General features: G+C 33.7%; 1 protein-coding gene and 1 long non-coding RNA gene across 9 annotated transcripts; one reads left to right on the top strand and one right to left on the bottom strand.

Annotated features, from left to right (window-relative positions):
* Positions 1–1,740: 1,740 nt before the first annotated feature.
* LOC105215101 (serine-enriched protein) lies at positions 1,741–23,205 on the bottom strand. Of its 8 annotated transcripts, XM_054233606.1 has the most exons (10): positions 23,067–23,205; positions 19,274–19,544; positions 16,915–17,094; positions 16,165–16,323; positions 11,888–11,926; positions 8,208–8,325; positions 7,605–7,936; positions 7,402–7,542; positions 7,132–7,181; positions 1,741–6,954 (listed from the first exon to the last, which is right to left on the bottom strand). In XM_054233606.1, exons 3-10 carry the CDS (start codon positions 17,083–17,085, stop codon positions 4,032–4,034), a joined length of 3,933 nt encoding a protein of 1,310 aa, XP_054089581.1. In that variant the 5' UTR covers positions 17,086–17,094; positions 19,274–19,544; positions 23,067–23,205; the 3' UTR covers positions 1,741–4,031. The 8 variants fall into 8 exon arrangements, with proteins under 8 accessions (XP_054089581.1, XP_028898039.1, XP_028898041.1 ...); XM_029042206.2 differs by having other exon boundaries at positions 6,933–7,181; positions 23,062–23,200; XM_029042208.2 differs by having other exon boundaries at positions 6,933–7,181; positions 19,274–19,526; positions 23,067–23,199.
* Positions 23,206–24,314: 1,109 nt separating this feature from the next.
* Positions 24,315–24,685, top strand: LOC128922582 (uncharacterized). The gene is made up of 2 exons (XR_008471772.1): positions 24,315–24,521; positions 24,597–24,685. It is a non-coding gene; the product is annotated as an uncharacterized LOC128922582 (long non-coding RNA).
* The last annotated feature ends 822 nt before the right edge of the window (positions 24,686–25,507 follow it).

The following is a 25,507-nucleotide window of genomic DNA, read 5'->3' as shown; positions in this document are numbered from 1 at the left end:
GGAAAAATTGCTTGTCTGCAAATAGAAGGAGAATTCATATTTTATGAAAAAGGTCTAGCTATACAAATATTCTATGGCAGGAAAACGTGTTTTAAAAGCAAATTTTCTGGTGCAAATGTAAATTTAAAGTGTGGGTTTATTTAACACTTTCTAATCCTCATTTTCTTATTAAAATTTTTGGAATAAAATAAAATAAAATAAATTAAAATTAAAATTAAAATTAAAATTAAAATTAAAATTAAAATTAAAATTAAAATTAAAATTAAAATTAAAATTAAAATTAAAATAAAATTAAAATTAAAATTAAAATTAAAATTAAAATTATTAAAATTAAAATTAAAATTAAAATTAAAATTAAAATTAAAATTAAAATTAAAATTAAAATTAAAATTAAAATTAAAATTAAAATTAAAATTAAAATTAAAATTAAAATTAAAATTAAAATTAAAATTAAAATTAAAATTAAAATTAAAATTAAAATTAAAATTAAAATTAAAATTAAAATTAAAATTAAAATTAAAATTAAAATTAAAATTAAAATTAAAATTAAAATTAAAATTAAAATTAAAATTAAAATTAAAATTAAAATTAAAATTAAAATTAAAATTAAAATTAAAATTAAAATTAAAATTAAAATTAAAATTAAAATTAAAATTAAAATTAAAATTAAAATTAAAATTAAAATTAAAATTAAAATTAAAATTAAAATTAAAATTAAAATTAAAATTAAAATTAAAATTAAAATTAAAATTAAAATTAAAATTAAAATTATCAATCATAACGAATTAAAATATGTAAAATTTTACTGTTTACTATTAAGTAATATTTTGCAAGTCAAATAACAAATATGTCCACAGCAATGCACACTACAAAGTAAAATTGTATGAAAAACCAAAAAATTAGCAACTACTTGCAGCACAAGCAATTTTCCAAATTTTACTTGCAAATAAAATGAAGCAAAACTGAACTCAACAAACATTTAACTTGCTCACAAGCGAATTGGACGAAAATACACTATAGCAGGCACTAACCTAAAGCACAAACCGGGCGATAAGCGTGCCAATATTGCTGTCTACATTTAGGCGCATATTTTCGAGTGTAGTTTTTCGAAATTTTTTGAAGTTTGTCAATTTTCAATTCACTAGACCGAAGCGTGTGATTTGGCATAACAATATATAACAGTAGTTTTGCTATTTAACGCTGTTTATGATTTTTATGTTTTTGATAAGGTAAACTATTTGAATTGTAACTGTATTTCATAATTTTTTTTCAGATTTAATACATGTATGTATATATTTTCAAAATGTGTGTCAATTTGTGTTTTTAAACTTTTACTATGGTATTTTTTTCACATTTATAAATGTATTTCGTTTTTAACATTTATAAAAATTGTTGATTTGATTTTTTTTATTTGTGTTTTATTTGGAAGCGTTTAAATTCGTGCTGATAGTGTAGTGATGTGCTGTGTTCTAGAACTGAAATAGAATAAAACTCATAGACATGTCTTGTAAACAAAAAGTTCAGTACCTAATAAATATGCGGTGTAGTTTAAAAGGCACCACTACTGCAATACTATAAAAAAATAGTTTTTAAAAGATTTCATTCACCGAAAATGTACTTAAGCGTATAATCACAGTAGTGGTACCCTCTCATATGACACTAAAATGGCTGTTGAGGATATATTTTTAATGTATGAATGTAACAGATTTGTTGAGCTTGTGAATGCTCTCAAGTATTAAGCTTTTTGTAAAGCTCTAAAGTCACTTTTTACTTTTTAATATTTTTTTGTGCAATCTCAAAAATATTCACTACTTCAGATTTGCATAGTTTAATAATAATATTAGCATAAGCTTTCTGAAAGCTCATTGAGATTGTGCAAGCTCCGCAGCTTTGTGAAAGCTTGTCAAAATTATCAAATCGTAAGTTTTATATAAGCTCTGCAGCCTTGTGCAAGCTATTTAAAAACTTCATTAATTTTTGAATTTAGATAACTAAATTTTTTATATGTTTTTGTTATATATGTATCTTATCTTTTTATGCATTTTTATGTCTGTATATATTTAAGCTTACCATTTAATTAATTCAATTACCACTTAACAGCCATTTTAAAAGTCAAAAATTGTATACACATAACGGGGTTTATTTTGAAAACGTTTGATTTGAGTGAGCATAAATGTTTTGCTTAACAGTTATTTGTTTTTTAAGCGAACTTTTGAAATATTTATATTTATATGTATATATGAATGTCCGTATGTAAATTTACTACATTTAAGTAATCTTCACTTCAATTATTTTTTTAAGTTGCATTTATTGTTGTGTGACTATTTATTTGAAACATTTCGAAATAGCCTAAGAATCAGAACCATTTCATGTATAGTAGGGTAAATTTGATTGTAATAAAAATTCATTAATTTTTTGTTTAATATTTTGTAATTATTATATGCGTGAAAATATTCATGTATGCATTGCAATTTTTACGATTTCCTATACAAGTAACATTAAGATTGTCCAAAGTTTATTCATTAAATACTTTTTCTTTTAAATTTTGTGTGTATGTAGGTATGTTTGTTGTTTTATTGGAATTAATGAAATATTATTGAATTTGTAATTCTAAATATTTTATATTTAGTACTCATCAGTGTTATTTTTTAAATGTTACATATTTATTTCTCAAAATGTGTTTTTTTATACTATTGAAATGCACAAAATGGCTGACACAAAAGGTTTATTTTCACTTTACATTTACATATACATATTAATTACATATTATGACTCATTGCAAGTGTTGTACCGTTAAACTTTACACAATACGTGTTTCTTCTTTAAGATTATTGTTCGTCATTACATATATAACGATTGTATTCATAAGACTGGGTTTGGAACAGTGGGTTAATCGCATATGGATTATTAGTAAAATGTTTTTTTTTTATTGATTTCTTTATACGCTATAAATACTCTAGTTTGATAACGGTTTTACTATTTAGTGAAATTCAAAAACTTTCAGGAATACATATCCAATACATATGTTTTAAAAATTGTACATTTGTATATTTTTTGTATTTCACATTTACTATTTTACTGGATTCTTCAGTTCTAGTTCTGAAAAAAATTAATTTCTTTTAAGTACAAAAACAGAATTTCTTAGTTAAAATCATACCCTAATGATTTCTAATGCGTTTTGGCTCTCCTCCATCACTAGTTCTTCTCTCTACTGTTTGCTCTTTTATTTTCTCTTTTGTACTCATTACCAAAAACTCTCTCTTTTGCTCCCATATTTCATACAACTAGTTAACAGTTTCTAAGTAAATTTCATACTAGTTTATAAACTACATACATTCATGCTGAGTTTTAAATTTAGAATTCAGTTGCAGCGTTGCATTTAACTATTTACTAAATAGTCCCTGTACTGTGGTTGTTTGGCAATACCGTTCATCTTCGACTCTTACACACATAAGTATGTATGTAGTAAAACAGTTTTGTCATTTTGGATAAATCTCTTTTTATCCCTCTACTGTTTATTTTCCGGTAAGTAGTTGAATTTTCCACGACTCAAGTACTAGTTACACAGCATCAAATTTAATTTCTGTCCTTCTTTTTGTCTCAACTTTAAGAAGCTTTAATAATTATCTCATATTTATTCTCCTGCTTTGCATCCAACTTCAAATCGACGCTTAAACATTTCGAACATTCTAGATACTTTCCAAAATGTCTCAAGCTCCTTATTTTATGGGCAATCATTCACTCTCGTCCATTGTCATTTCTCAGGTTGCTCGATTTATCAAACAATGACGTTTATCCCACTCCCTATCTGCCCTTAGCTATATATATTTTCTTTGTTCCTCTTTGTTAATAAAGGTAATAGCAGAGCACCCGCACTTACTTTCTACTTGTTGCTTGACCTTTATGATTTATCAGATTTATAAACCTCGACTAAGACCTAATTCTATGTATAAGTCTATCATTTTGTACCGATCCAAGGTCAGAATAAAGCAGTGTCTCCTCTTTTATTAGTCTACCTTCTTCTAATAAATTTAAAAACTCTTACCTGCGTCATGTATTCTCTTGCGTCGGCTATCTCTACGCCGATACCTATCGAATATACGACTGCGATGTCGTTCAGTGCACAAAGCTTCCGGCGAGCTATCGACCTTCTTCATGACTATGCGAAAAGTAAAGGTATGTTTGGGGGATGCGCTAGCCGCACGACGTGGTGATGGCGGCTCAAATTCACTGCCGCTTGAAAAACCGGGCGCTACACCACCCACCACCGGACAGGGAGTACCATTGCCATAACCCGATGGTGTGGACATCGAACCAGTGGAGAGTTGTTGCGTCAACACCGAACTGGGACGCGGCTCAAATATCGAGGCGCAACGCTGATCAGTACAAAGAAATGTCTTAACTTCCTCTTCGCGTTGCTTGATAGTGAGCGGAAAATGTTTTTTCGTCGGATCGGCGAAGGGACTGCGCTGCGGCTCATGGTGAACAGGCGCTGAGTGTGGATAAGAGGAACTTGAATCGTAACTGTCACGTGAACTGTAGTTTGAGGAGGTCTGATTGGAGAGTGGGCTACGAGCACGTGAGAAGGCACTGAAGGGTGAAATGCGGAGCGCACGCAGAGTTTCGGGTTTTTGCTTTTTATTCACTGGGAAATTGGGCGAGCGTGCGGGTGTCATGCCACTCGCATCGGAGGGTGTATAATCAAAGTGGGTTTCTAACGAGGACTTGCGTCCACAGGAATAACCGCTGCGTTGGAATGTCTCCGCATCAACTAGTTCAATGGAGGACTTACGCAAGTCGATATTAGATTTCTTTTTATCATCCATGTCGACAATTTCAAAACTTGAAGTTTGATCCTCATAACTTGTGGATTGGTAGCGGGAAATGTCAAAACTGGTGTCACGTGACGAATAGGGACAATCGAAACTTGACTCGGCACGACTTGATTTACGATCACCTTCAACCATTTCAAAACTATCACCACCGGAATCTAGACGTTGCAAATTGATCAGATCATTATCGGTATCAGCACCGGGACTACGCAAATTTTCTAAAAATGGCGATCGTGGTGGATCGAATGAAGAACGCCGTGAAGGCGGTTCAAATTCAATAATAGGACATTGCAATGGTGACTTTTCAGCCGCTATACTTGTTTCGGTTGCTTTAGCTAAGGCTTGGGCTGCTGCAGCCTCAGCCTCTTCAGTTTCACGGCGCAACACTTGCAAATTCACGTATATTGGTTCTGATGCATAGGACTTTAAAATTTCGGTTAGCTCAGTTCGGAAATCTTCCGGAATTACAAGATCATTCGAATCGGATTCCCGTTCTTCGCTTATACGCGGCTCAATTGGCTCACGACTTTCGGAACGACGCTGGAAATGATGTGTTATTTGTGCGTTCTCATTTGACAACGAGACTACTTTAAGCGAATTTGTGATCTCCTCTACTAAACTGGTGACGATTGTATCGGTTGTGGTGCCGGCTTCGTCCACGAACTCCTCTTCGTGTATCTTCTCGTGCTTAATATACGACTCACCGACCTTTTCGAAATGCACATTCGCCAACTCGAATGGCAGTTCGCCGAGCGGTGATGCACGTCCAGAGCCGGCACCACCGCCGAGACTGCCACCGGCGCGACCTACCTGTGCATCATTTGGATCCAAGCCGCTACTGCTGAAATTTGAGTCGGCACTGGCGCGCTTCGATGTGCTGGCTGCAGCTGCTTGCTTCGCCTTATCGTCGTTGGCAGATCGACGTAGTTTTAGTGACATTTTTGCATAGTGTGCGAATTTCAATGACATCTTCGGTTCGAATGCAACTTCGGACATTTGTTTTACGACCGCACTTTTCGCAGCAGTTGATGAAGCGGCCGGACTGGCCGAGAAAGTACTCTGCCTAATAAGTGGTCCTGATGACGAGCCCGACTCGGCACGAGTAAAAGCATTAGCGAAACGATTTGTACGCGTAGAAATGTGCTTAGATGGTTTACGCACAAAAGCGAGTATTTCCTTCATAACACTCGTGCGTTCCTTTTTCTCAGGTGTTGATTCTTTAGCTGCGGCTGCAGCTTCTTGTCTCTCTTGTTCTTCGCGTTGCCTTTCCAATTCTCGTGCCGCTTCGGCCGCTGCATTCGACTCTGCAATCTTCTCAGCTAATCTGCCAGTTTCCGTAGGGTTAGAGACAGTGATTGGTGGAATAGGCATAGTTGTTAGCGGACTACGTTTATCGCCACTAAAGTAAATGGGCGTGAAGAGATTGATTGATGGACGCTTTATGCCACTACTTGATCGCACTACGCCATTCTCATCTGGCTCCCCCTCATCGTAGTGTGCATCCTGCACATGCACCGTTGAAGTGGGACTGCGACGTGGTTGACCAAATTCTATAGGTGCTGCGGCACCGATGGGCGAGCGTCGCTCCTGTGTATGCATACTCAGCGTAGGGCTGCGTGCACCCCCAGTTGGACTACGCGCGGTCGGACTATGCAACCCCAAACCGAACATTTGCTGTACAGGCAATTCATTCGGAGACTTGAGACGATCACTGGACATAATCAATGGGCTGCGGCGTCCTTGCGGGCTCCTATCATTAAAACCCACTGGACTGCGACGACCTTGGACCAACACTAGTGATCCAGTCATACTGTTCTTGCGGCGATGTGAAGCACGTAACGTGCCCTGTCGAGATAATGTTGTGGGCGTTTTCTGTGAAGTACTACCCGGGCTTTTCGATTCAGGTTGTGGTAGTATGGGACTCTTCGGTGTAAGTGGACTACGTTTCTTATCATTGGCCGCCAATTGGGCGGTGTTTAATGTCAGATTTGCCGCTTGACCAAATATGGGTGCGGCATTCGGACTGCGACGCTCCGATGGACTGCGTCGGGTGCGGAAACTCTGAGATTTGGCTTTGCGAATTTTCGGTAATGATTGATGGTGCTTATGACGGCCGTGCGAGGATGAATGGTGAGTGGAAGAGGAGGAGGGGCCGTTCAACTTATGTTAGTTGCTATTGTGCGGGCCGCTGGTGGGGTCGCTGCTGCCGCTTGAACTCAATGTTGTATTCGAACCGTAGGGGTCCAAGGAACTCTGTACGGACATCGATCTGCCTTGATTTTGACGTGCACGCCTCACTCGACTAGAGTTGGGAGACAGCTTTCCGGGGTCGATGCTTTCTGGGTCTGCCTGCAAAGGTTAGAATCAGACATAAAGGGGGGACAAAAGGGGTAGTGGAACGACAGCAGCACACATGCACCGAAATTGAACGTTCCGGAAGTGCGCCAATGCCGTTTAACACATTTTATTATTTAGTTAACAAATATTTGTATTAAAATTTCATATCTTAGTATAGGTGTGTATGTACGAAAGGCCAAAAGCAAATTTTAAAGCTGAAGCACGCGCTTACCTGATAAGCCAAAGCGTTCATAATGATCGAATATGGCACCAAACCAAGTGGATGAATCTCACGCATCAGTACATTCGCCGGAATCTTGTGGAACTGAATGTACTCCAGAAAGTTGCCCAAAATCTCCTTCATATCAATGTTCTGTGATCAAATAGCAGAGGTTTATTAATTCCTTGAGCTCAAATATTCGAATTGCAACTTACCGGATTGTTGTCGAAGTATTTTTTACTCCACATAAGCGCCGCCTGGAATTTGGTAAACTCGTCGGCACGTAACTCCTCACGCGCCAATATCAGACGTACCACGTGCTGTGGCAGCAACGTAAAGCTGCCCAAATTAAGTACCTCATTACCATGCTCGTCCACAAACTCCAACACTTTTTGTACGAGACTTTTAGTGCACTTGTATTGGATGTAACGTTCCGCAGAGGCGAGCAACGCGCAGACCGTGTCCACATTGATGCAACATTGCACGAAGCCAGCACAAGCGCGTCGCAATTCCTCCAAACCATAGTAATCTGCTGCGTTCATGACACCTGTGGAGAGAATGGGAAAATAGTTTCATATTCGTTACCCGTGAGAATTTCATACATCTTCATAAATTTCTTATTAAAGTAAAAAGATTTAAATAGAGTAAGCTTATATAAGATATATTTTTCGGAGACTGAACTGAACTCTGCATCATCAAGATTTCCTTCTCACGGAAACCGAAGTGATCATCGTCTAATCACCTATTTCATAAATTTACTTCATTTCCTTTCACAAGAAGTATCTATTCAATATTTTCAAATATTTACTCGTACATACCCAAAAGTGTTCTCGGCTGCAATGTCACACAACCGGTGTGTATGTACTCTATCAGTTGCCTGAAAACATCCGGTTCAAACTCTTCAATAATCAGCGTTTGATGTTGCTGCCCAGCCGGCTAAAATAAGTAAAGTAGAAAATTAAATTCAATCAGTCTAAGTTGGGTATAAATTCAAAGCAGAACAGCTAAAAAGCTAGACATTGCAGTATATATAGACTGAGAACAATAAATTATGAGTAAGTATAGACGATGTTAGACATTTTGTTTGTTTATGTTAAAGGTTTCAATTAGAAAATGTATTATTTTAGATAAGTATATAGACACATAATCTGGTGATAATGCATAAAATAGTTCATAATAAAAATGGAAAAATAGATAAATAAAGGTAGCTAACAATATGTGTTTGAAGCACCCAATTATCTAGATTCTACAATCTTGGGAATAACATAATTCCTTTTGTGGTTATTTCGCTTCATTTTCTCGGATAGCTTTTATTTGATACCCACGATGTAATTTTATATTTATTTAGTCAGTTTTTCTAAATTCATTTTGCTAGTGGTGGCAACCTTTCTCAAAATATATACAGTTATTTCTATAACCTGTCTATAAAATCATAAACAAAATCTCAAGTGGCAACCATTGTCAGAAATACTTTCAGCTGTAAGCCTTTGTTAGCCCATTTACTTTGATGATAATTTACATGAAGTTTATTTAATTAAAAGTTGAAAAGAGATGGCAACTCCAAACTCAAAATGTGTTTTTAACCATTAACTTAAAGTTTCTTAAACCTCTTCAGTACTATTCGATTTATTTAAAGAATATTTTCATATCAGCGGCAACTTTCAAATATTTATGATTTATATGAACCGAGTATTATTCTAAATAATTCAAAATAGATATAATTTTATTAATTTTTATATAAGTAAAATAGCGGAAGTAAATTTGGAAAAAAATATATATATATTTTATAGAGATATCATGCACCTTCATTCTTACTCTTAATAATTCAATTTCATTATTTACAAGAAAATTATGTTTTAGATAATCATTGTTTAGATCACAAAATGGTTTTGATTACTTCAAAAACATATGTAGTATATAATTACAACAACAACCACTTATACATTCATACTAACTGAAGTATGAGTAATGAAAAGGATACATGCAAAGTAATTGTTATGTGTGTAAGAATATTTGTTTATGTAAAGTATTTTTAATTAGATCAGAAACAAAATCAATAATAATTTTGAATTCGTATAGTGAGTATTATTCCCTTTAAAGTGAATATCCAGAAATACTAAGGGAAGTATATTTTTATACTCTCGCAACAAAAGTTGCTAAGAGAGTATTATAGTTTTGTTCACATAACAGTTGTTTGTAAGTAAAAAAACTAAACGAGTTAAATATAGGGTTATACATATCAAAATGCTCAGGGTGACGAAACGAGTCAAAATCCGAATGTCTGTCTGTCCGTCCGTCCGTCCGTCTGTCCGTGCAACGGATATTTTGAGTAAAAATTGAGATATCTTAACGAAACTTGGAACACGTATTCCTTCGCACCCTGAGGAGGTTGCTTTCGAAAATGGGCAAAATCTGACCATTGCCACGCCCACAAAATGGCGAAAACCAAAAATCTATAAAGTGTCATAACTAAGCCATAAATAATGTTATAAAAGTAAAATTTGGAATAAAGGATCGCACTAGGAAGGGGCATATTTGGATGTCATTTTTTTGGGGAGTTGGGCGTGGCCTCGCCCCCAAATTCATTATTTGTATGTATCTCGCAAACCAATAAAGCTATATAAACCAAACCTTCTGCAGTCGGTTCTCTAAAGTACCCCATAACTCATTTTCGAAATCTATCTTATTCCTTCACTTTATAATATATACATAAGGAACAAATGAAGATAGCAAAATAAAACTTTACACAAATACTGTATATGATCTATGGCATCACTTGTGAAAAATTTGTCGAAATCGGACTATAACTTTTCAATGTCCCGGATATCGAATATGAAGAACTCAGTGCCCCATGGTAACTTTTCACCGAAAATTTCGGTAAATCTCTCAGGTATATTAATTTAATTCAGAGGAAATATTTTTCTTCTAATAGTGTGTCTCTGTACCAGAAAAGGTTAAAATCGGGTCATAACTTCCCTTATATATGAATATATGAGAATACCTTATTATAGGATTTTCAAAAATACGATGAGCTTAATAGCTTATAAATCGGTTAATATGTGAAATATATTTATGCCGAATATATGGGTCAAATTATGTGTTATTAATAAAAATATAGCAATAAATTGCGATTATAAAATGTTCGGTTGCACCCGAACTTAGCCTTTCCTTGTTTTGATAAAAACAAACTTCGAAGATAGTTTTATTAAACCCTGCCCAATTATTTCATCATTAAAGTCGTATTTGTTAATTTTATAATAGGACTAGACGAATTTTGAACCCAAAAGAGTGCATTACTATAAAAATAATCGATACAAATCATTCTTGGGTGAGGACTAAATGAAGTCATTATTATTGAGTATCAGGCCCGGTAAAAAAAATGTATGTGCAATTAGTTCAAAATATTTTCTCCATTCATTAAATTATGAAATATGTAGACCATAATTTGAAACAAATTACAGCTAACGAGCAATTAATATAATATAATAAATTCTTTTAATAAAAGAGAACCCAAGAATAGTTTTTTGGAATATCCACGACTCCTTTTGTATACATAGACACTGAAAAATACTTTTTATTTCAGGTTAAAAGTAAAGACTTGGTTCAAATAAATTGTATAAACCTCAACCCTAAATGTAATTGAGCTTATTTTGATCTCTGCTTTTCCATAAGGATTGAGCTCTTAAATTAGATTTCTCTTGGTAAGAAAAATAAGTTCGATCAACTTGGAAATTTTGAAATAAAATAACATATCTTCAACATATAAAAGAAACTCAACATAATGAACTTATGTTATTATTTGCATAAAGCTGCAGCCAATTCGTAGTAAAGTACAACAGAAAAATAAAGAAGTTAATTTTGAAAATCGAAAGAAATAGATTACATAAAAATATTCACTAACACAGAGTTGCACATTGAAAGAATTTTGAAATAATTTTTGTATCAATTCAAATGCACAATCAATAGGAAGCCAATCCACGTCAAACACAAAAAAACTAAACAAAAACTTGACTATTTCCGTTGTAGAAACTACAGAGATTGTGCTAATTAGAGTAACCCGAACTACTGCAAAGGAAATATTAGCAGCGGTTGACTGACGTCAAAATTATGACAGCAATAACAAAAATTTATTACAGAACTTAGCTGTCAAAATAGTGACAGCAATAATGACATAACTAAAATTGTAAAAATTGTGACATAATTTCCATTATCAAAAAAAATGTTATTTCAAAATTTATAAAATTTTATTTAAATTTCGATGACATGCATAAATTAGAATTTTAATAAAAAAATTTCCAAGAAACAAATCAGCACAATCTTGTAATCTACAACTAGAAATAGATTCACATTTTTGCAAACTTAAAAAACAGAAATAACTATACATCAATTTCGAATGCAAATAAAATATTTTAGTTACATATTTCTGTTTAATTTTAATGCAATAAATATTTAATTTTAAGAAAATTTTCTTAATTACATTTATTTTTATTATTTTTACCTCAGGTATCGGAGCTAATTGTTGGGTAAAACCACTCCTCTAATAAATAAAGAATAAATTCGAACAAAAAATACAGATTTTACATTAAAAATCCATGTGATTGTACAAGTATTTTTGTATTGAATATATTTATAAGTATTAATATGAATTTATATATGAATATCTACTGTGTAGGGAGAATATTTTACTTTATATTAAGTTACTAAGTGGGATCTTGAGTCATTTTGAGTTTACAACGATTTGGGAATAAAATACAAGGTATGGTTCCAACATATGTACATACGATTATATTAAAATATGTACAGCATATGTGTATGATTAAAACAATGATACAATTTTTTCTAGAAATTATTCAAATGTAGAGCTTTTAGTTTACAGTTTAACCAGAACAAATCGGTACAAGGTAAAAACTTGAAACTTTATTGTTAGAAGGTCGAACTGAAAAGACACACAGACTATCTGTCCATCATGTATCTGAACACTTCCTTAAACCGTTATTACCGGAATAACTTTGATAGCTAGAGGGCGGATTACTAACAACAGTGCGACTTTTAATTCGGTATTGTGTTGTGCCTTAAAATCCAACAAAATAACGGGTGATTTTTTTGAGGTTAGGATTTTCATGCATTAGTATTTGACAGATCACGTGGGATTTCAGACATGGTGTCAAAGAGAAAGATGCTCAGTATGCTTTGACATTTCATCATGAATAGACTTACTAACGAGCAACGCTTGCAAATCATTGAATTTTATTACCAAAATCAGTGTTCGGTTCGAAATGTGAAATCCGCTTTTTTATCGACAAATTTTGTTCAGCGATGAGGCTCATTTCTGGTTGAATGGCTACGTAAATAAGCAAAATTGCCGCATTTGGGGTGAAGAGCAACCAGAAGCCGTTCAAGAACTGCCCATGCATCCCGAAAAATGCACTGTTTGGTGTGGTTTGTACGCTGGTGGAATCATTGGACCGTATTTTTTCAAAGATGCTGTTGGACGCAACGTTACGGTGAATGGCGATCGCTATCGTTCGATGCTAACAAACTTTTTGTTGCCAAAAATGGAAGAACTGAACTTGGTTGACATGTGGTTTCAACAAGATGGCGCTACATGCCACACAGCTCGCGATTCTATGGCCATTTTGAGGGAAAACTTCGGAGAACAATTCATCTCAAGAAATGGACCCGTAAGTTGGCCACCAAGATCATGCGATTTAACGCCTTTAGACTATTTTTTGTGGGGCTACGTCAAGTCTAAAGTCTACAGAAATAAGCCAGCAACTATTCCAGCTTTGGAAGACAACATTTCCGAAGAAATTCGGGCTATTCCGGCCGAAATGCTCGAAAAAGTTGCCCAAAATTGGACTTTCCGAATGGACCACCTAAGACGCAGCCGCGGTCAACATTTAAATGAAATTATCTTCAAAAAGTAAATGTCATGAACCAATCTAACGTTTCAAATAAAGAACCGATGAGATTTTGCAAATTTTATGCGTTTTTTTTTTTAAAAAAGTTATCAAGCTCTTAAAAAATCACCCTATAGATAGCACGGTATTGATTGGCAAATATCTCCCTTCCGCTTTTTTGCTCTTTATTCAATGCTTTATAAAAAGTTTTACAGTGATCGGATTTAGTTCAAATATGCGCCGTTTCGTTCGATAATCTGTTTCCATCTAGATGGCAACTTCATAATACCCCCTCGGACAGCCATTTTTCACAAGCCTCTTTTGAGTTCAACTTTGCACCACCAAGACCGTTCGCCATGGACAGGAATAGCTGATAATCACTTTGCGCTATGTCCGGGCTATATGGTGGATGCGATAAAACCTCCCATACGAGCTCCCGCGTCTGGCTATATGGGAGCAGCTCATAGTGGATGATTACCCACCAATCCCACCAAACACACAACAAAACCTTGGCCACTGTTTGGGACGATTCACCGACCTTCGACCACGTCCGTTTTCGCTTGATGTTGTCGTATGTGATCCATTTTTCGTCGGCAGTCACCTTCCGCTTCAAAAATGGGTCAAGTTCGTTCCGTTTCAGCAGCATATCGCAGGCGTTGATTCGGTCCAGAAGGTTTTTGCGTCGAATCATGCGGCAACCATACATCAAGGTTTTTTGTGCATCCAGCCTTCTGCAGATGATTTGAAAAGGTTTGGTGACTAACTCCCATCTCTTGGGATGCCACATGCCGGTCTAACTCGATGTTTTCATGATTTTATCGGTATTCGTCATCACAGGTCTTCCCCCGGTAGGCTTATCCATGGTGTCGTTTTCACCCGCTCTGAATCGTCTAAACCATTCCTCCGCAGTTTGAAGCGATAGAGTATCATTCCACAAAACACCATAAATCTCGCGGAACGTTTCTCTAGCGGATTTGCTTTTAACGAAGGAAAACTTTAGCTATACTTTAGCGCGAATTTCGCCGTTAGTGAACTGCATGTTTACACGTCTATAACTACTGAACGCATTATCCAAGCTAATCATGCATATCATCAATCAATCGGCGTTTAGTAGGTTAAGTCAAGACCTTTCAAAGATATATAGCATTTCCAGATACGAGCTCTGTACCGCATACATAACCACTAAATTCAAAAGTCACAAAGGCAGAAGCGAGATATTTTCCAACCTAATATTAAGTATTGATTGATTCCTTCAAGAAGGCGTTCTGAAGTTGTGAAATTCCGAAAGGTTGTATCAAAATTAAAAAAAAAATACTGATTCTCAAGCCAAACACAACAATAAATAAGGTTCAAAGGATGGAACATATGGAATGTTAACACGAGACTTCAAACTTTTGAACAGTGCTAAGCAATGGATATATTAAGATTTGAGACTGAGACAAAATGACTTTCCTAAAAACGAGTAATATAAGTATCTTTATATGACAAACTTCCACCGAAACTTATATAGATTTGTACTCTCACTATTCAAATTGAAGGAATAACTCATAGATATAAAATAAGCATCCAGATATGATTCTTAAAAGCAGAGTTCTCTCAAATTACTAAGCTTACGCAATATTTAAACCGAAATTGCTACGATTACCTAGAAGCTTTTGGAATTACCTATGTAAAATTGTTTTTTGTTTATGGGGTTATATACAGTTAGACGGCCGAAAAAAGTGAATTTTCCAGAATTTTTTCTGAGAAAACTTTTTAATTTATTGATCCAAAAATTTATACACATATTATGGTATCTTTTAACTGTATTTTAAGACTTAGTATTAGTAAAAATATTTATTTGAAAAAGAGCTACAGCTGATCTCCAGGAGCTCCTCTCAAAAAAGACGTTTTGCGGTGACCACTATATCTCGGAACTGGATCATTTGAAATTAAAAAACCAAACAGATTTCGTAAAATAATGTTAAATCTAGTAATTAATCCAAGGAATAAGCAAAGTAAAATTTTTTGACAAAATGGCGGTTTCTCAAAAAAAAATATCGATTCTTCACCGAAATTTCGGCCTTAAATTGTTTATAAACAAAAAAATATTTATCGGAGAAAAAAAATCTTCGATTAATTACTAAAAAATATATTTAAGAAGGTCGTGTTAAAATTTGAGACTAATCGGTCTAGCCGTTTTCGAGTAATGTTGGTCACCGACTTTGAAAACACCATTTTGAGAAAAACGCGCTGCCGCTCGGACTTTGCTTGTAACTTTGAAAATATTCACCGGAACGATATGAAATTTTCTGTGTGTATTCTTAAATATATGTGCATTAAGAAAATGAATTAAAAAAATCGATTTTTTGAAAATTCTAACTGTATATAACCCCTTAATCCTTTTGTAATTTTTCAATGACAAATTGCAAACATCTGCAACGCAAACATTTGCATTCTTCAAAGGAACATCTCATTACTTTCGCCGCAGAAAAAGATTAAAATTCTATCAAAAAGATACAAGAAGGGGAGGAAAATATATTGCGCGTTTATGACTGCAAGAGGGGAAAAGTTTTTGGAATTTAAACTTTCATCACAAATGCTGTTTGGGGGAATGTTTCGGGTACAAATTGTTGTACGTAACAGTACACGTAGCAACGCACATAATATCGCACAAGCATAACGCAGACGCTCAAACCACTGGAACATAGACACAATACACTTGCATACATGTGCCTATGTACACATATACATAAAAACAGTACATACAAATTTGTATGTAATTCATTGAAATAAAAAAATATATGTACATATATATGTATATAATTGAAAATATGAATAATCTTAAATATCTTCATCGTTTTTGTAACACAAAACGAACACCCCCAAGACCAACCTGTTGTGCCGCATTTTGTAGATTCAACAGTGGCTCCGATGAGCGCTTAAGGAAAAGCCGCAATTTATTCTCTTTGGTCGACGCTTCACGTTTACGTTGCGGCGATGGCGCCGAGTACAACATTTTGGCGAAGACACGCGAACGTGATGCCAAAACAGCCTGTGGAGGGAGAGAGAGAGAGCGTGAATTAAAGAGAGCAGTACTTTAATATTTTCAAATGCAATTTAGAAATCTAAATATTATATTTCCGGCATATCTTTCTTCACCATCGAACCGTTATGCAATTTCCGTTAAAAGAATCGAAATTTTTGTTGTCGTATAAACATTAAATAGTTAGTTCGAATTTTTTTCGTGATTTGGTAGCCTTTGGTCGGGTATAGATCCGGGTATGTTCCAGTACAAATCTCGACTCTTAGGAGAAGTGATGCTGTATAACAAACTTTCGAACGACTCCAATTAAATAGATTATTTCTTCGAATTTTACCGCAGATTTGACTCTGAGTTAATATCTAGTCAAGTGCCCACACTGATGAGTTTCAAATAAGGCGACATCAATTATCTTCTGGTTTGCATACATATTAGTTTGTCTACAATATCGCCAGATCTTGCGGGGTTCCAAAGTTCAACTACGTCCATTCACTCAACAGTGCTTATATATATCGCCAACGTTGTCTTCTTCAATATATTTATATCCAGCTTTCTATTCCGGCATAACCTAAAAATGGTCGAACATTCAATCATCTCACTCACCTTAACCGCACATACTGGTTCGCGCGTATCTCCAACTAAAAATGTCACATCACACAACTCTGGCATCGACGCCAGAAATTTCATATCCTCGGCTAGGCCGGTCTTGTTCTCGAACGTTGACAAATCTGGCTCCGCATCAGCCATGCCGGGCAGTGTCAGAGCTTCGGGCATTTGGGGTTACTGTGGAAGGTATTTGCATAGATTTAGCAAACCATGAGAAACATTTGTATAGTGAATATGTGGAATAATATGAAAATATGCACTGATATTAAGGATTTACAAAAGTTTCATGCAATATTAAAAAAACGGTTTACATTGATCTGGAATATTTCATAGCATTATTAACCATCAAACTTGATTGTAGTACATCCATAGGCCATTTACAAACCTTTACTAAAATTTTCATTCAATATGTAAATCACTTGGACTACATCGCGTAGATTTACTTACATAAATATATACAGTGTTCGCTCCATTCTGTAGTTGGCATAAATAAGGTTACTATGTTCTGGTCTATATATAAGCTCTACATTCGATAGTAAATGTGTACAGCAATGTGGGAGGCTACCTATTCCCGGTAACTACTACGAAATGCAACATAAATTGCATTACGTCAGTAGACAGTTTCAATGTACCTGTATATACATATATCCATGAATACATATGTGATTAAGGACCTTGAAATGAAATGATGTTATGACGACGCTGCTAGTCAATATATAGTTGCAAAAGACATTGAGTTGAGGTTTGAGCACTAATAAAAAGGCTGACATATATTATATATTTATAGAAGTATATACAATTTGATGGGACACCAACTGCTCCAAAGATACAATTTAGTCTAGTAGGTAGCTGATTATACTTCTATATTATTAAGTACCATAAGGCTTTTCCCCTGAAAAACTTGCTGTCTATTAGGGAGTAAAGTGCCCACTATATTAGTACAATTATTTTGAAAATTGGAGTGATGAATTAAGTCCAGCAATATTTGTGCTTTCGAAAGAACTTTCATATTGTCATATTGACTTATGAGTGACCAATCCGATTTGGTTGGAATCCACCACATGATCCTAAATTGACCACTCACATTAAGAACGAATGTGAGAGCAAACGATTTTCAGCAACATAAAAGCGGTTTCAGAAATCGGACTGTACAAAGTGCCTCAAATGTTAGTTCGAATGCAGTTATCCTCATATAGTACATGAGACCTGCGATAATTCCTGGACCGATTTCACTAATTTTCGCCGTCATGCTACATAACATTCAAGATTATACATTCACTTAATTGTGCTAAGGCATCTCACATATAAACCGATACATACGGTATAAAGCCTACTTGATGTTGAAAATTCTAATAATAGGTATATGGAAGCTCTCCGGTTTTGCACATTTTTGGAACAGACCCATATTATTAGAAGAAAAAGATTTCCTCAGAATTTCTGAGAAATTTACCGATATTTTCGTTAAAAATTATCCATAGGCACTGTGGTCCTCATGTTCGAAGTCTGGGGCCTTGAAAAGTTTTAAATCGATTGCAATGCAGTATTTGTACAATGTGTATCCATTTTTTGTGTGGGTATATAGACAGCGAATAAATGCAAAAGCCGCTTGAAAGAATCGGTGAATGTACATTATAAATCGCAACAATCGGACACGGTTTTATCGACGATATCTCGGAGATTGCAAACTGGTTGAGTTGCTCAACTTCTTAAAAGCCACAGAGTGGTTCAAAGAGGACATTCTAGTTTAAGGGGATTTGAGTCCCGGGGGATTCACAATGGGCCTTCTAAAGGCCTATGTGCGTCATCTGACATCCACTTTACCTACCTACCTACGTCATTATGACTGGTCGAAAATATCTGACTTGTACAATAGAGTTTCAAAGAAGAATAGAGTTTCAACAAGAAGACCCTGGTAGCACGAAGTGATAATACTTGACATCGGCTGTTCACCCAGATAAACATATTATGCCAGATTAAATAAAAGTACAGTTGAATTTCCATAACTCGAACTTTTATAGCTCGAAGATCTCCATAACTCAAACTCTTGAATTAGCAATAGAAATCAAATTTCATACAAATTTCCTTCCATAAATCGAACTTTTCGACCAGGGTAACGTAGTACAAAATTAAAATTATACTATCGAGGCAAAATTTTAAGAGAGTCCCTATAACTTCTACAACTCCTAGTCTCTGTAACTCGAAATTTTTTTTATGGATTATGGTGATTCGAGTACAGAGATTTAGGTTAGTTCAACTGTATTTCAAATATTCGATTATTTTTATAAGTTTTACGATGTGTACACACCGACTTAAAACATTATGCACCCTGCATTAATTCTTCATATTGATCACTTACCTCTTAAATTTAATTTTTAGCTACACGCTATCGTCGTTGTTACTGCACTTCTACTGCCAGTAAATTGCAATATTTTGAACGGATTCTAGCGAACTGGAAATCCGTTGAAATGTAAATTTCATATCATTTCGTTTTAAATTTCACAAACATTTTGGAAAACATTTTTCAAATATTTTATGCACTTTTTATATCAACAATTTATTATATTATATACAAACAGGCAAACAATTGAGGATTTATTTTTCGCTATTTACTTAAAAAGGGATTAAAACTGCAAAACACGAAGAGCACACGAATGCGGGAGGTTGAATGGGAGATATTTTATAAAGGAATAAAAATTTATAAGAAACATTTTTAAGAAAAAATTTCAAGAAAAAGTTAAAGAAAAAAAGAAAAAAGTTATGCAAAATTATGAAAAATATACACAAAAATCACATTCCATTTCATTGGGTTGGTGGTGGAGCGTAACAGTCAAAATGTTGCTTAAGATTGCGGTTGCCATAGTATTGCACAGGGTGAGGACTTTTAAATGTGCGAGCGGGGAAATATTTGTATTAGAGTTAAATTTTATTATTACAAAAGAAAAGAGTTTTGAAAATTTAAAAATTATTTTAGAATTAAATATTTATTTGAAAAAAAAAAATGTGTATAGTCATGTATTTAAAGTAAAGGAAATGCGCATGGAATGTATTCAAATGCTCCGTAAAAGAGGTTGATATATATTTATTATGCAAAGTAAATACATATTTGGCTGTTTACGTACTAACTTATATATACTGATATGTACTTTTACGCAATATTAAAGACAATATATTTTTTTCACATTACGTTTACTATATAGTACACCACTAAAGATACGTAAAATCTATGTTATATTTACGCACATACCTATATATCCCTACATAATGCTTACATATCCTTATACTATGTAATGCTATTAGCGTATATGTATTGGTGCTCATTTGGAAGATATTGACCCATTTTGTCGCTTAAGTGAGCAAATTTTTGATTTGATTATCGACTGTGCGCATCACGGGGTTGTGATAAACATGTATACATATATCCTTATATGTGCATATATACATTATACGATATCCTCTAACGCATAATCTTGAAAGGTAGCAAATGTGAAATAAAATTCACCAAATTTATTGTAGATTCGACTATTATATTAAATTTAAAGTATCAAATTTGATAATATTTAATTTTAAACTTATAATTTCTTTAATATTCTACGAGTCCAAAAATATTTAAAACAGATCAAATTTACATATTTACACAATATATTAATAAAAGACTCTACATAATTTTGTAAAAATAGGGATTTGGGATATAATTAACAAATGTTTGAATAACTGTTTTCTACACCATCACAAAGTAGATATTACAAATATTATTTAAATTCTAAACTAATGAATAATTATACCTCTGACTAATAGAAAAAGTATTTAATATAATTTAAATAATAATATTTCTCAAATTTAAGTTACTTCAATTTTTATATTTTATGTAGATAGGTGGCAATCATATTTCGAAAATATCAACGACAAATCTATTAATGAACTGTATACCTATATAAAGCTTGGGCCTTCTTAAATTACCTATGTATACCATAATAATTTTATTCAATTAAATAAACAGTTGTCAACCTCTTTCAAAAACTATATGCCTTTTTAACGTAAATAAGTTGTTAGTTTTGATTGATTTCAAATAGAAATTTTAACAGGTGGCACCATTTTAAAAAACAACTATTTCAACTATTAAATATCTTTCTATATTGTAATTATATAGAATACTAGCAGACCGCTCCGGTTTCGCACGGGCTTAAACAAACATTTCAAAAATTATAGGTTTTTACACACTCTCCCATACATATGTATGTACTATCCCCGTACTCGACTCTCAAGCACGTACTTGGAGGTTTTGAAATTTTGTTCAGCAAGCAGCTTCGAACGCTCATTCTGTGGCATGCGATTGCGATGCCAAGAGAATGACTTACAAGACGATTTTTAGTTTCAGAGTAAGATTCTTTATCACAGAGTTGTTTTGATACCCTCACCTGCGAACTGTTGCCAGAAAGTTGAGATTCTAGCAATAAATATAGCCTTTGTTACTTTCAGCTAAAAAATACTGAAATTAGCTGATAACCAAGGGTTATGTTTAAATATAATCAAAATTATGAAAATTTTATTCAAAATAATCGAACCTTAATAAAGGGATCATCCAATGTGATGAGATCGAAAAATTTATTTTTTTTTATCACAGCGCTTAGTTAGCAAACATTCCTCCATCGTATCTCAGAAACGGCTGATAAAATGACTTGAAATTTGTTGGATGCACTTAGCACATGTAAACGCATGAAACGCTCTATTTTCAAACCAAAATTTAGATTTGTTTATAGCAAAAAACTAAAAAAAAAACTCAAAATTCGTATTTTTTTCAAATGTCTACCAAAAGTCCAATTTCTTGGTATATTCATTTGGTCGTAGTTTAGACCATGCATTTAAACTTGCAGGTTAAAACGTCGTTGTTTCCGAAAAGCCAATCAGCCGGAGTCGTGGAGAAAGTGCAAGCCCACTTTTTTAAAAAATCACTAAAAGGTCGTCAGATGGGATGACCCCCATAATCCTTCCAACCATTTTAGTACAATTTACTATTGCACCCTTAGGTGCCTTCTAAAATTTAAAAATTCTTTTATTAAATGGAAATACATTTTTTAATTTTTTTTTATAATTTTTTTAATATTTTTACCAAAAAATATTTTTTTTAAATATGGGATTTAATAATTATAATAAAAATGATTTTATTCCATTTCGAGTAACTAAAATAGGTTAAAAAATTGCGCATTTAAAGTCTGATCGCAAATATCTCTTATTACAAAAATTCAAAAATAAGTAAATACTAAACTAATTTCAATATGATTTTTTAAATAGTAAAAATTACACTTATATACAAATGAGAACTTATAATTACGAGAATTAAATTTCTAGCAAATTTATGGGAAAAATTCGAGAAAAAAGTTTTAAACACGAATATCAAAAAAATTTCGTTTGTTATGAGCACATTCGATTGTAAAAAAGATTTTTATAAAAATTTCATTAGGAAAAAGTTCAAAAAAATACTTCACAGCTGGCAGAGTCAGGCAAAAAGTAGACGTGTTAGTAGAGAGGGAAGTTAACGGTTTTACAAAAATTTTGTATGTATGCAAGGTATATATTTACAACTTAGTGTGTGTGTAAGATTTTTAGAAAAAAAAATCGAAAAAGTGCTAAAAAATGGCAAAAATTGATTTTAAGAGCTTTTAAGAAAATATTTAGGAAAAAATTGCATTACTTTTACGCTTTACGCCGCTGTGTGAGAAGAATTCAAATTGAAAGCAGTTGCAAACACTGCAGTGAGCTGTATCCCAGCAAAGCTGTATCCTTGAATTGCAGACGCGCAAGAGTTATATATCTATGTGTGTGTGGGTGTGTATGCGCTAAGAAGCCTTTACACTTTTTGCTATTGCGTAGTTTTCGCTGAAGTGGATACCCTTGATTTTTTTTTTCAATTAAATATTTGAACTTTCAAATTAGCTTTCTATTAAAGATTTCACCACCACCGTTATATATGCAATTTTTTGCCCACAATTTTGGTGCTTGTGTAAAACAGAAAATTTCAATTTAATGAAGCAGCAAATCAAGCCTTGTCAAATGAAACAAGCAAACACAAAATTTCTCTGTTGCAGATTGCGTACGTAACACAAAAGATTTTCGGTCGAAAATTTACAACGATTTTCAAAATCTCACTTTACAATTTGCAAAAATTCAATATTTTCTATGTATGTATATGTATTTCTAGTTGAATTTTAGCCACGTTTATAACTACCGTACGCGTTTCAAGGTGCGACCGTTGCGAGCAAAGGACACTTTTCGTCTGTTGCCTGGTGTCGGAGAAAGCTTCGTATTTCGTGTGTCTACACCAAAAGGAGTTGCCTTACATGCCATACGTGCATACGAGCGCCTGTAACGGTATTTATACGCATGTATATATAATGTTTAGTTAGTTGGTGTAGGGTGTACGTTTGCCCATCTCCACAAAGGACGCGCGTATAATTCGGCAGTACGACAGGAGTGCGCCCGCAATCGATAAATATATGTCGCGCTTTTAGCTGGAATGGCGCTACAACCGCAAGTCTACAACACCATCTATACTTTTGTAGACGACGTAGAGGTTTTCGTTGCACGAATGAGCAACGACACGACGTCGTTGCCAAATGACGAAGCTCTCCAAACAATAAAGCATCCAAAACAAGCTGCAACAGTTTGTTGGAGGCACGTACACTTGAAAAGTGGCACGTATTTATTTATTGTGTGCGAGTTATATACCGTAGTTGTTGGGATATGCAGTCGCCTGCGTCGTATGACGAAAACGCAACCCCCTTTTGCCCTTGAAATTCAAAGCGCCGCAATATGGAACCATGAACGCACTTGATTATGAAGGATTTTTTGATTTTTGGTTTTCAAATATTTTGGAAGCAAAAATAAAATGCAAAATTCTTTTTCACAAAAAATAATATTTTTTTTTTAATTTTAATTTTATTTTATTTTTTTGTAAACACAAATTTTAAATTTTATGTACCATATACCGTTATTATAATTCCATTTATGCCCAATCATTCGGTAGCTCTCACTCTACTCTTACGCTCTCGCCTCTTCTATCCCATTTTCTCGCTCAATTTTTCTCTGTTGTCAAATACAACGTTGTTTTGTTTATCCAAATATCAACAGATAGTGTAACGTATATATTTGTTTTCCTAACCTTATGATTACACAAATAGTAGCCCTCTCACATATTTGGCTTTTTGTTGTCCTTTAGCTTTATTCCTTTTCATATTTACTTCGTAATTTTCTTAAATTGACAGCTTCTCAATGCGCGCGCATGGTTACCGTTGTAAACATACACATTTGACAACTGTAAGTGACAACTAGTTTGTAACTTGAACTTGGCTGCGTTTATTGATGAAGACAGGTATGCAAAGAACTTTACAACAAATTTTTTTAAAAAATTTTATAAATTTTTAGAGTAAAAAATAACATTCCATATAACATTTCAATTGAATTGATTTTATGACAACTCCATATTTTTTAATATAATCCAATAAAAATCTAATCATGAGAGAGGAAAAGAGAGTGGATGTGGTATTTGTTTTAAACAAATAACTCTAAGGCATGTTCATTATTCCAATGATAATTTGAACAAAATTTTGGTTAAGAATCTGTCGGTGTTCTAATAAAATATATATCCATTGTTGAAGACTAAACAACGATTAAACCCATTTTAGGAAGGGAACTTGGATCCTGTTGACAATTCGAACAATCTCCAAAATTATTATGAAGAATCTTTTTCATCAATAAAAATAATTATTCTGTATCTGTTGTTCTCCCATGATCTAAAAATTTATGTTATTTAAGTTCATAGATATTCTTGGATCAAACTTTTAGTTACTCATTTTACTGAATTTTTTTTTAGTAATAAGACTTATTCGACAGACTTCAAGTAGGCTTATTTTAGACGACATTATGCACATTAGGAAGGTTCTTAGACTAAATAGATTTGAACAAGGAAATGTTAGAACTATCTCTCACTCTCTGGGAGCAATTGCTTCTAAATTCTAGGGATAAAAATCAGATTTTAATAGTAGTGTCCCATTAGTTAGGACCGTACTAAAGTTTAAAACAACATTGACCAAAGAAACAAAGCTGAATTGCCTTGACACCTTATTTTGACTGGCTAATCTGAGAATACGGAATTATTTCTGATAAAAATAATTAGAACAGGGTAGCACAGCAGTTTATTTTAGTAGCTTTGCATATTGATTTAAATACATTTTTGAAAAAAATTAAATATTTCAAATATTGAGTAAATTTGTGCAATTATATTCAATAAAATTGTGCAATAATTTGTTTCACTAATCTCTTACAACACAAAAAAGGACTAAAACTACAGACTACGGAAGTCACGACGTAATTCAATACTCTGTTTAGACACTTGAAACCGAATCCAATTGTAAACAAACAGTTGTCGCCACGATAATTACAGTCAACAAACCTGTCTGGAGATCCGCTTTGACACCAACGGAAGGTATACATAGTTCATGATCACCGCAACCGCAGACGTAAATGTGTTTGTATACACGCAAACAAACCATTTGACATGCGTCACAGCGGGAAGTCCACTTGAGTCTCACATGCT

Source organism: Zeugodacus cucurbitae, chromosome 6, assembly GCF_028554725.1.
Source record: "Zeugodacus cucurbitae isolate PBARC_wt_2022May chromosome 6, idZeuCucr1.2, whole genome shotgun sequence".
In the NCBI taxonomy this organism is placed as follows: domain Eukaryota; kingdom Metazoa; phylum Arthropoda; class Insecta; order Diptera; family Tephritidae; genus Zeugodacus; species Zeugodacus cucurbitae.
This window is presented reverse-complemented; position numbering and strand designations above follow the sequence as displayed.

Bases quoted from the DNA above. Each gene is read 5' to 3' on its own strand.
- LOC105215101 (XM_054233606.1), bottom strand. From the start codon at position 17,085: ATGCCCGAAGCTCTGACACTGCCCGGCATGGCTGATGCGGAGCCAGAT. The intron at 11,927-16,164 runs GTTGGTCTTGGG...TTTATTTATTAG, and splicing joins TACAAAATGCGGCACAACAG to AGGAGTGGTTTTACCCAACA. The intron at 7,182-7,401 runs GTAAGCGCGTGC...TAACCTTTGCAG, and splicing joins TGAACGCTTTGGCTTATCAG to GCAGACCCAGAAAGCATCGA.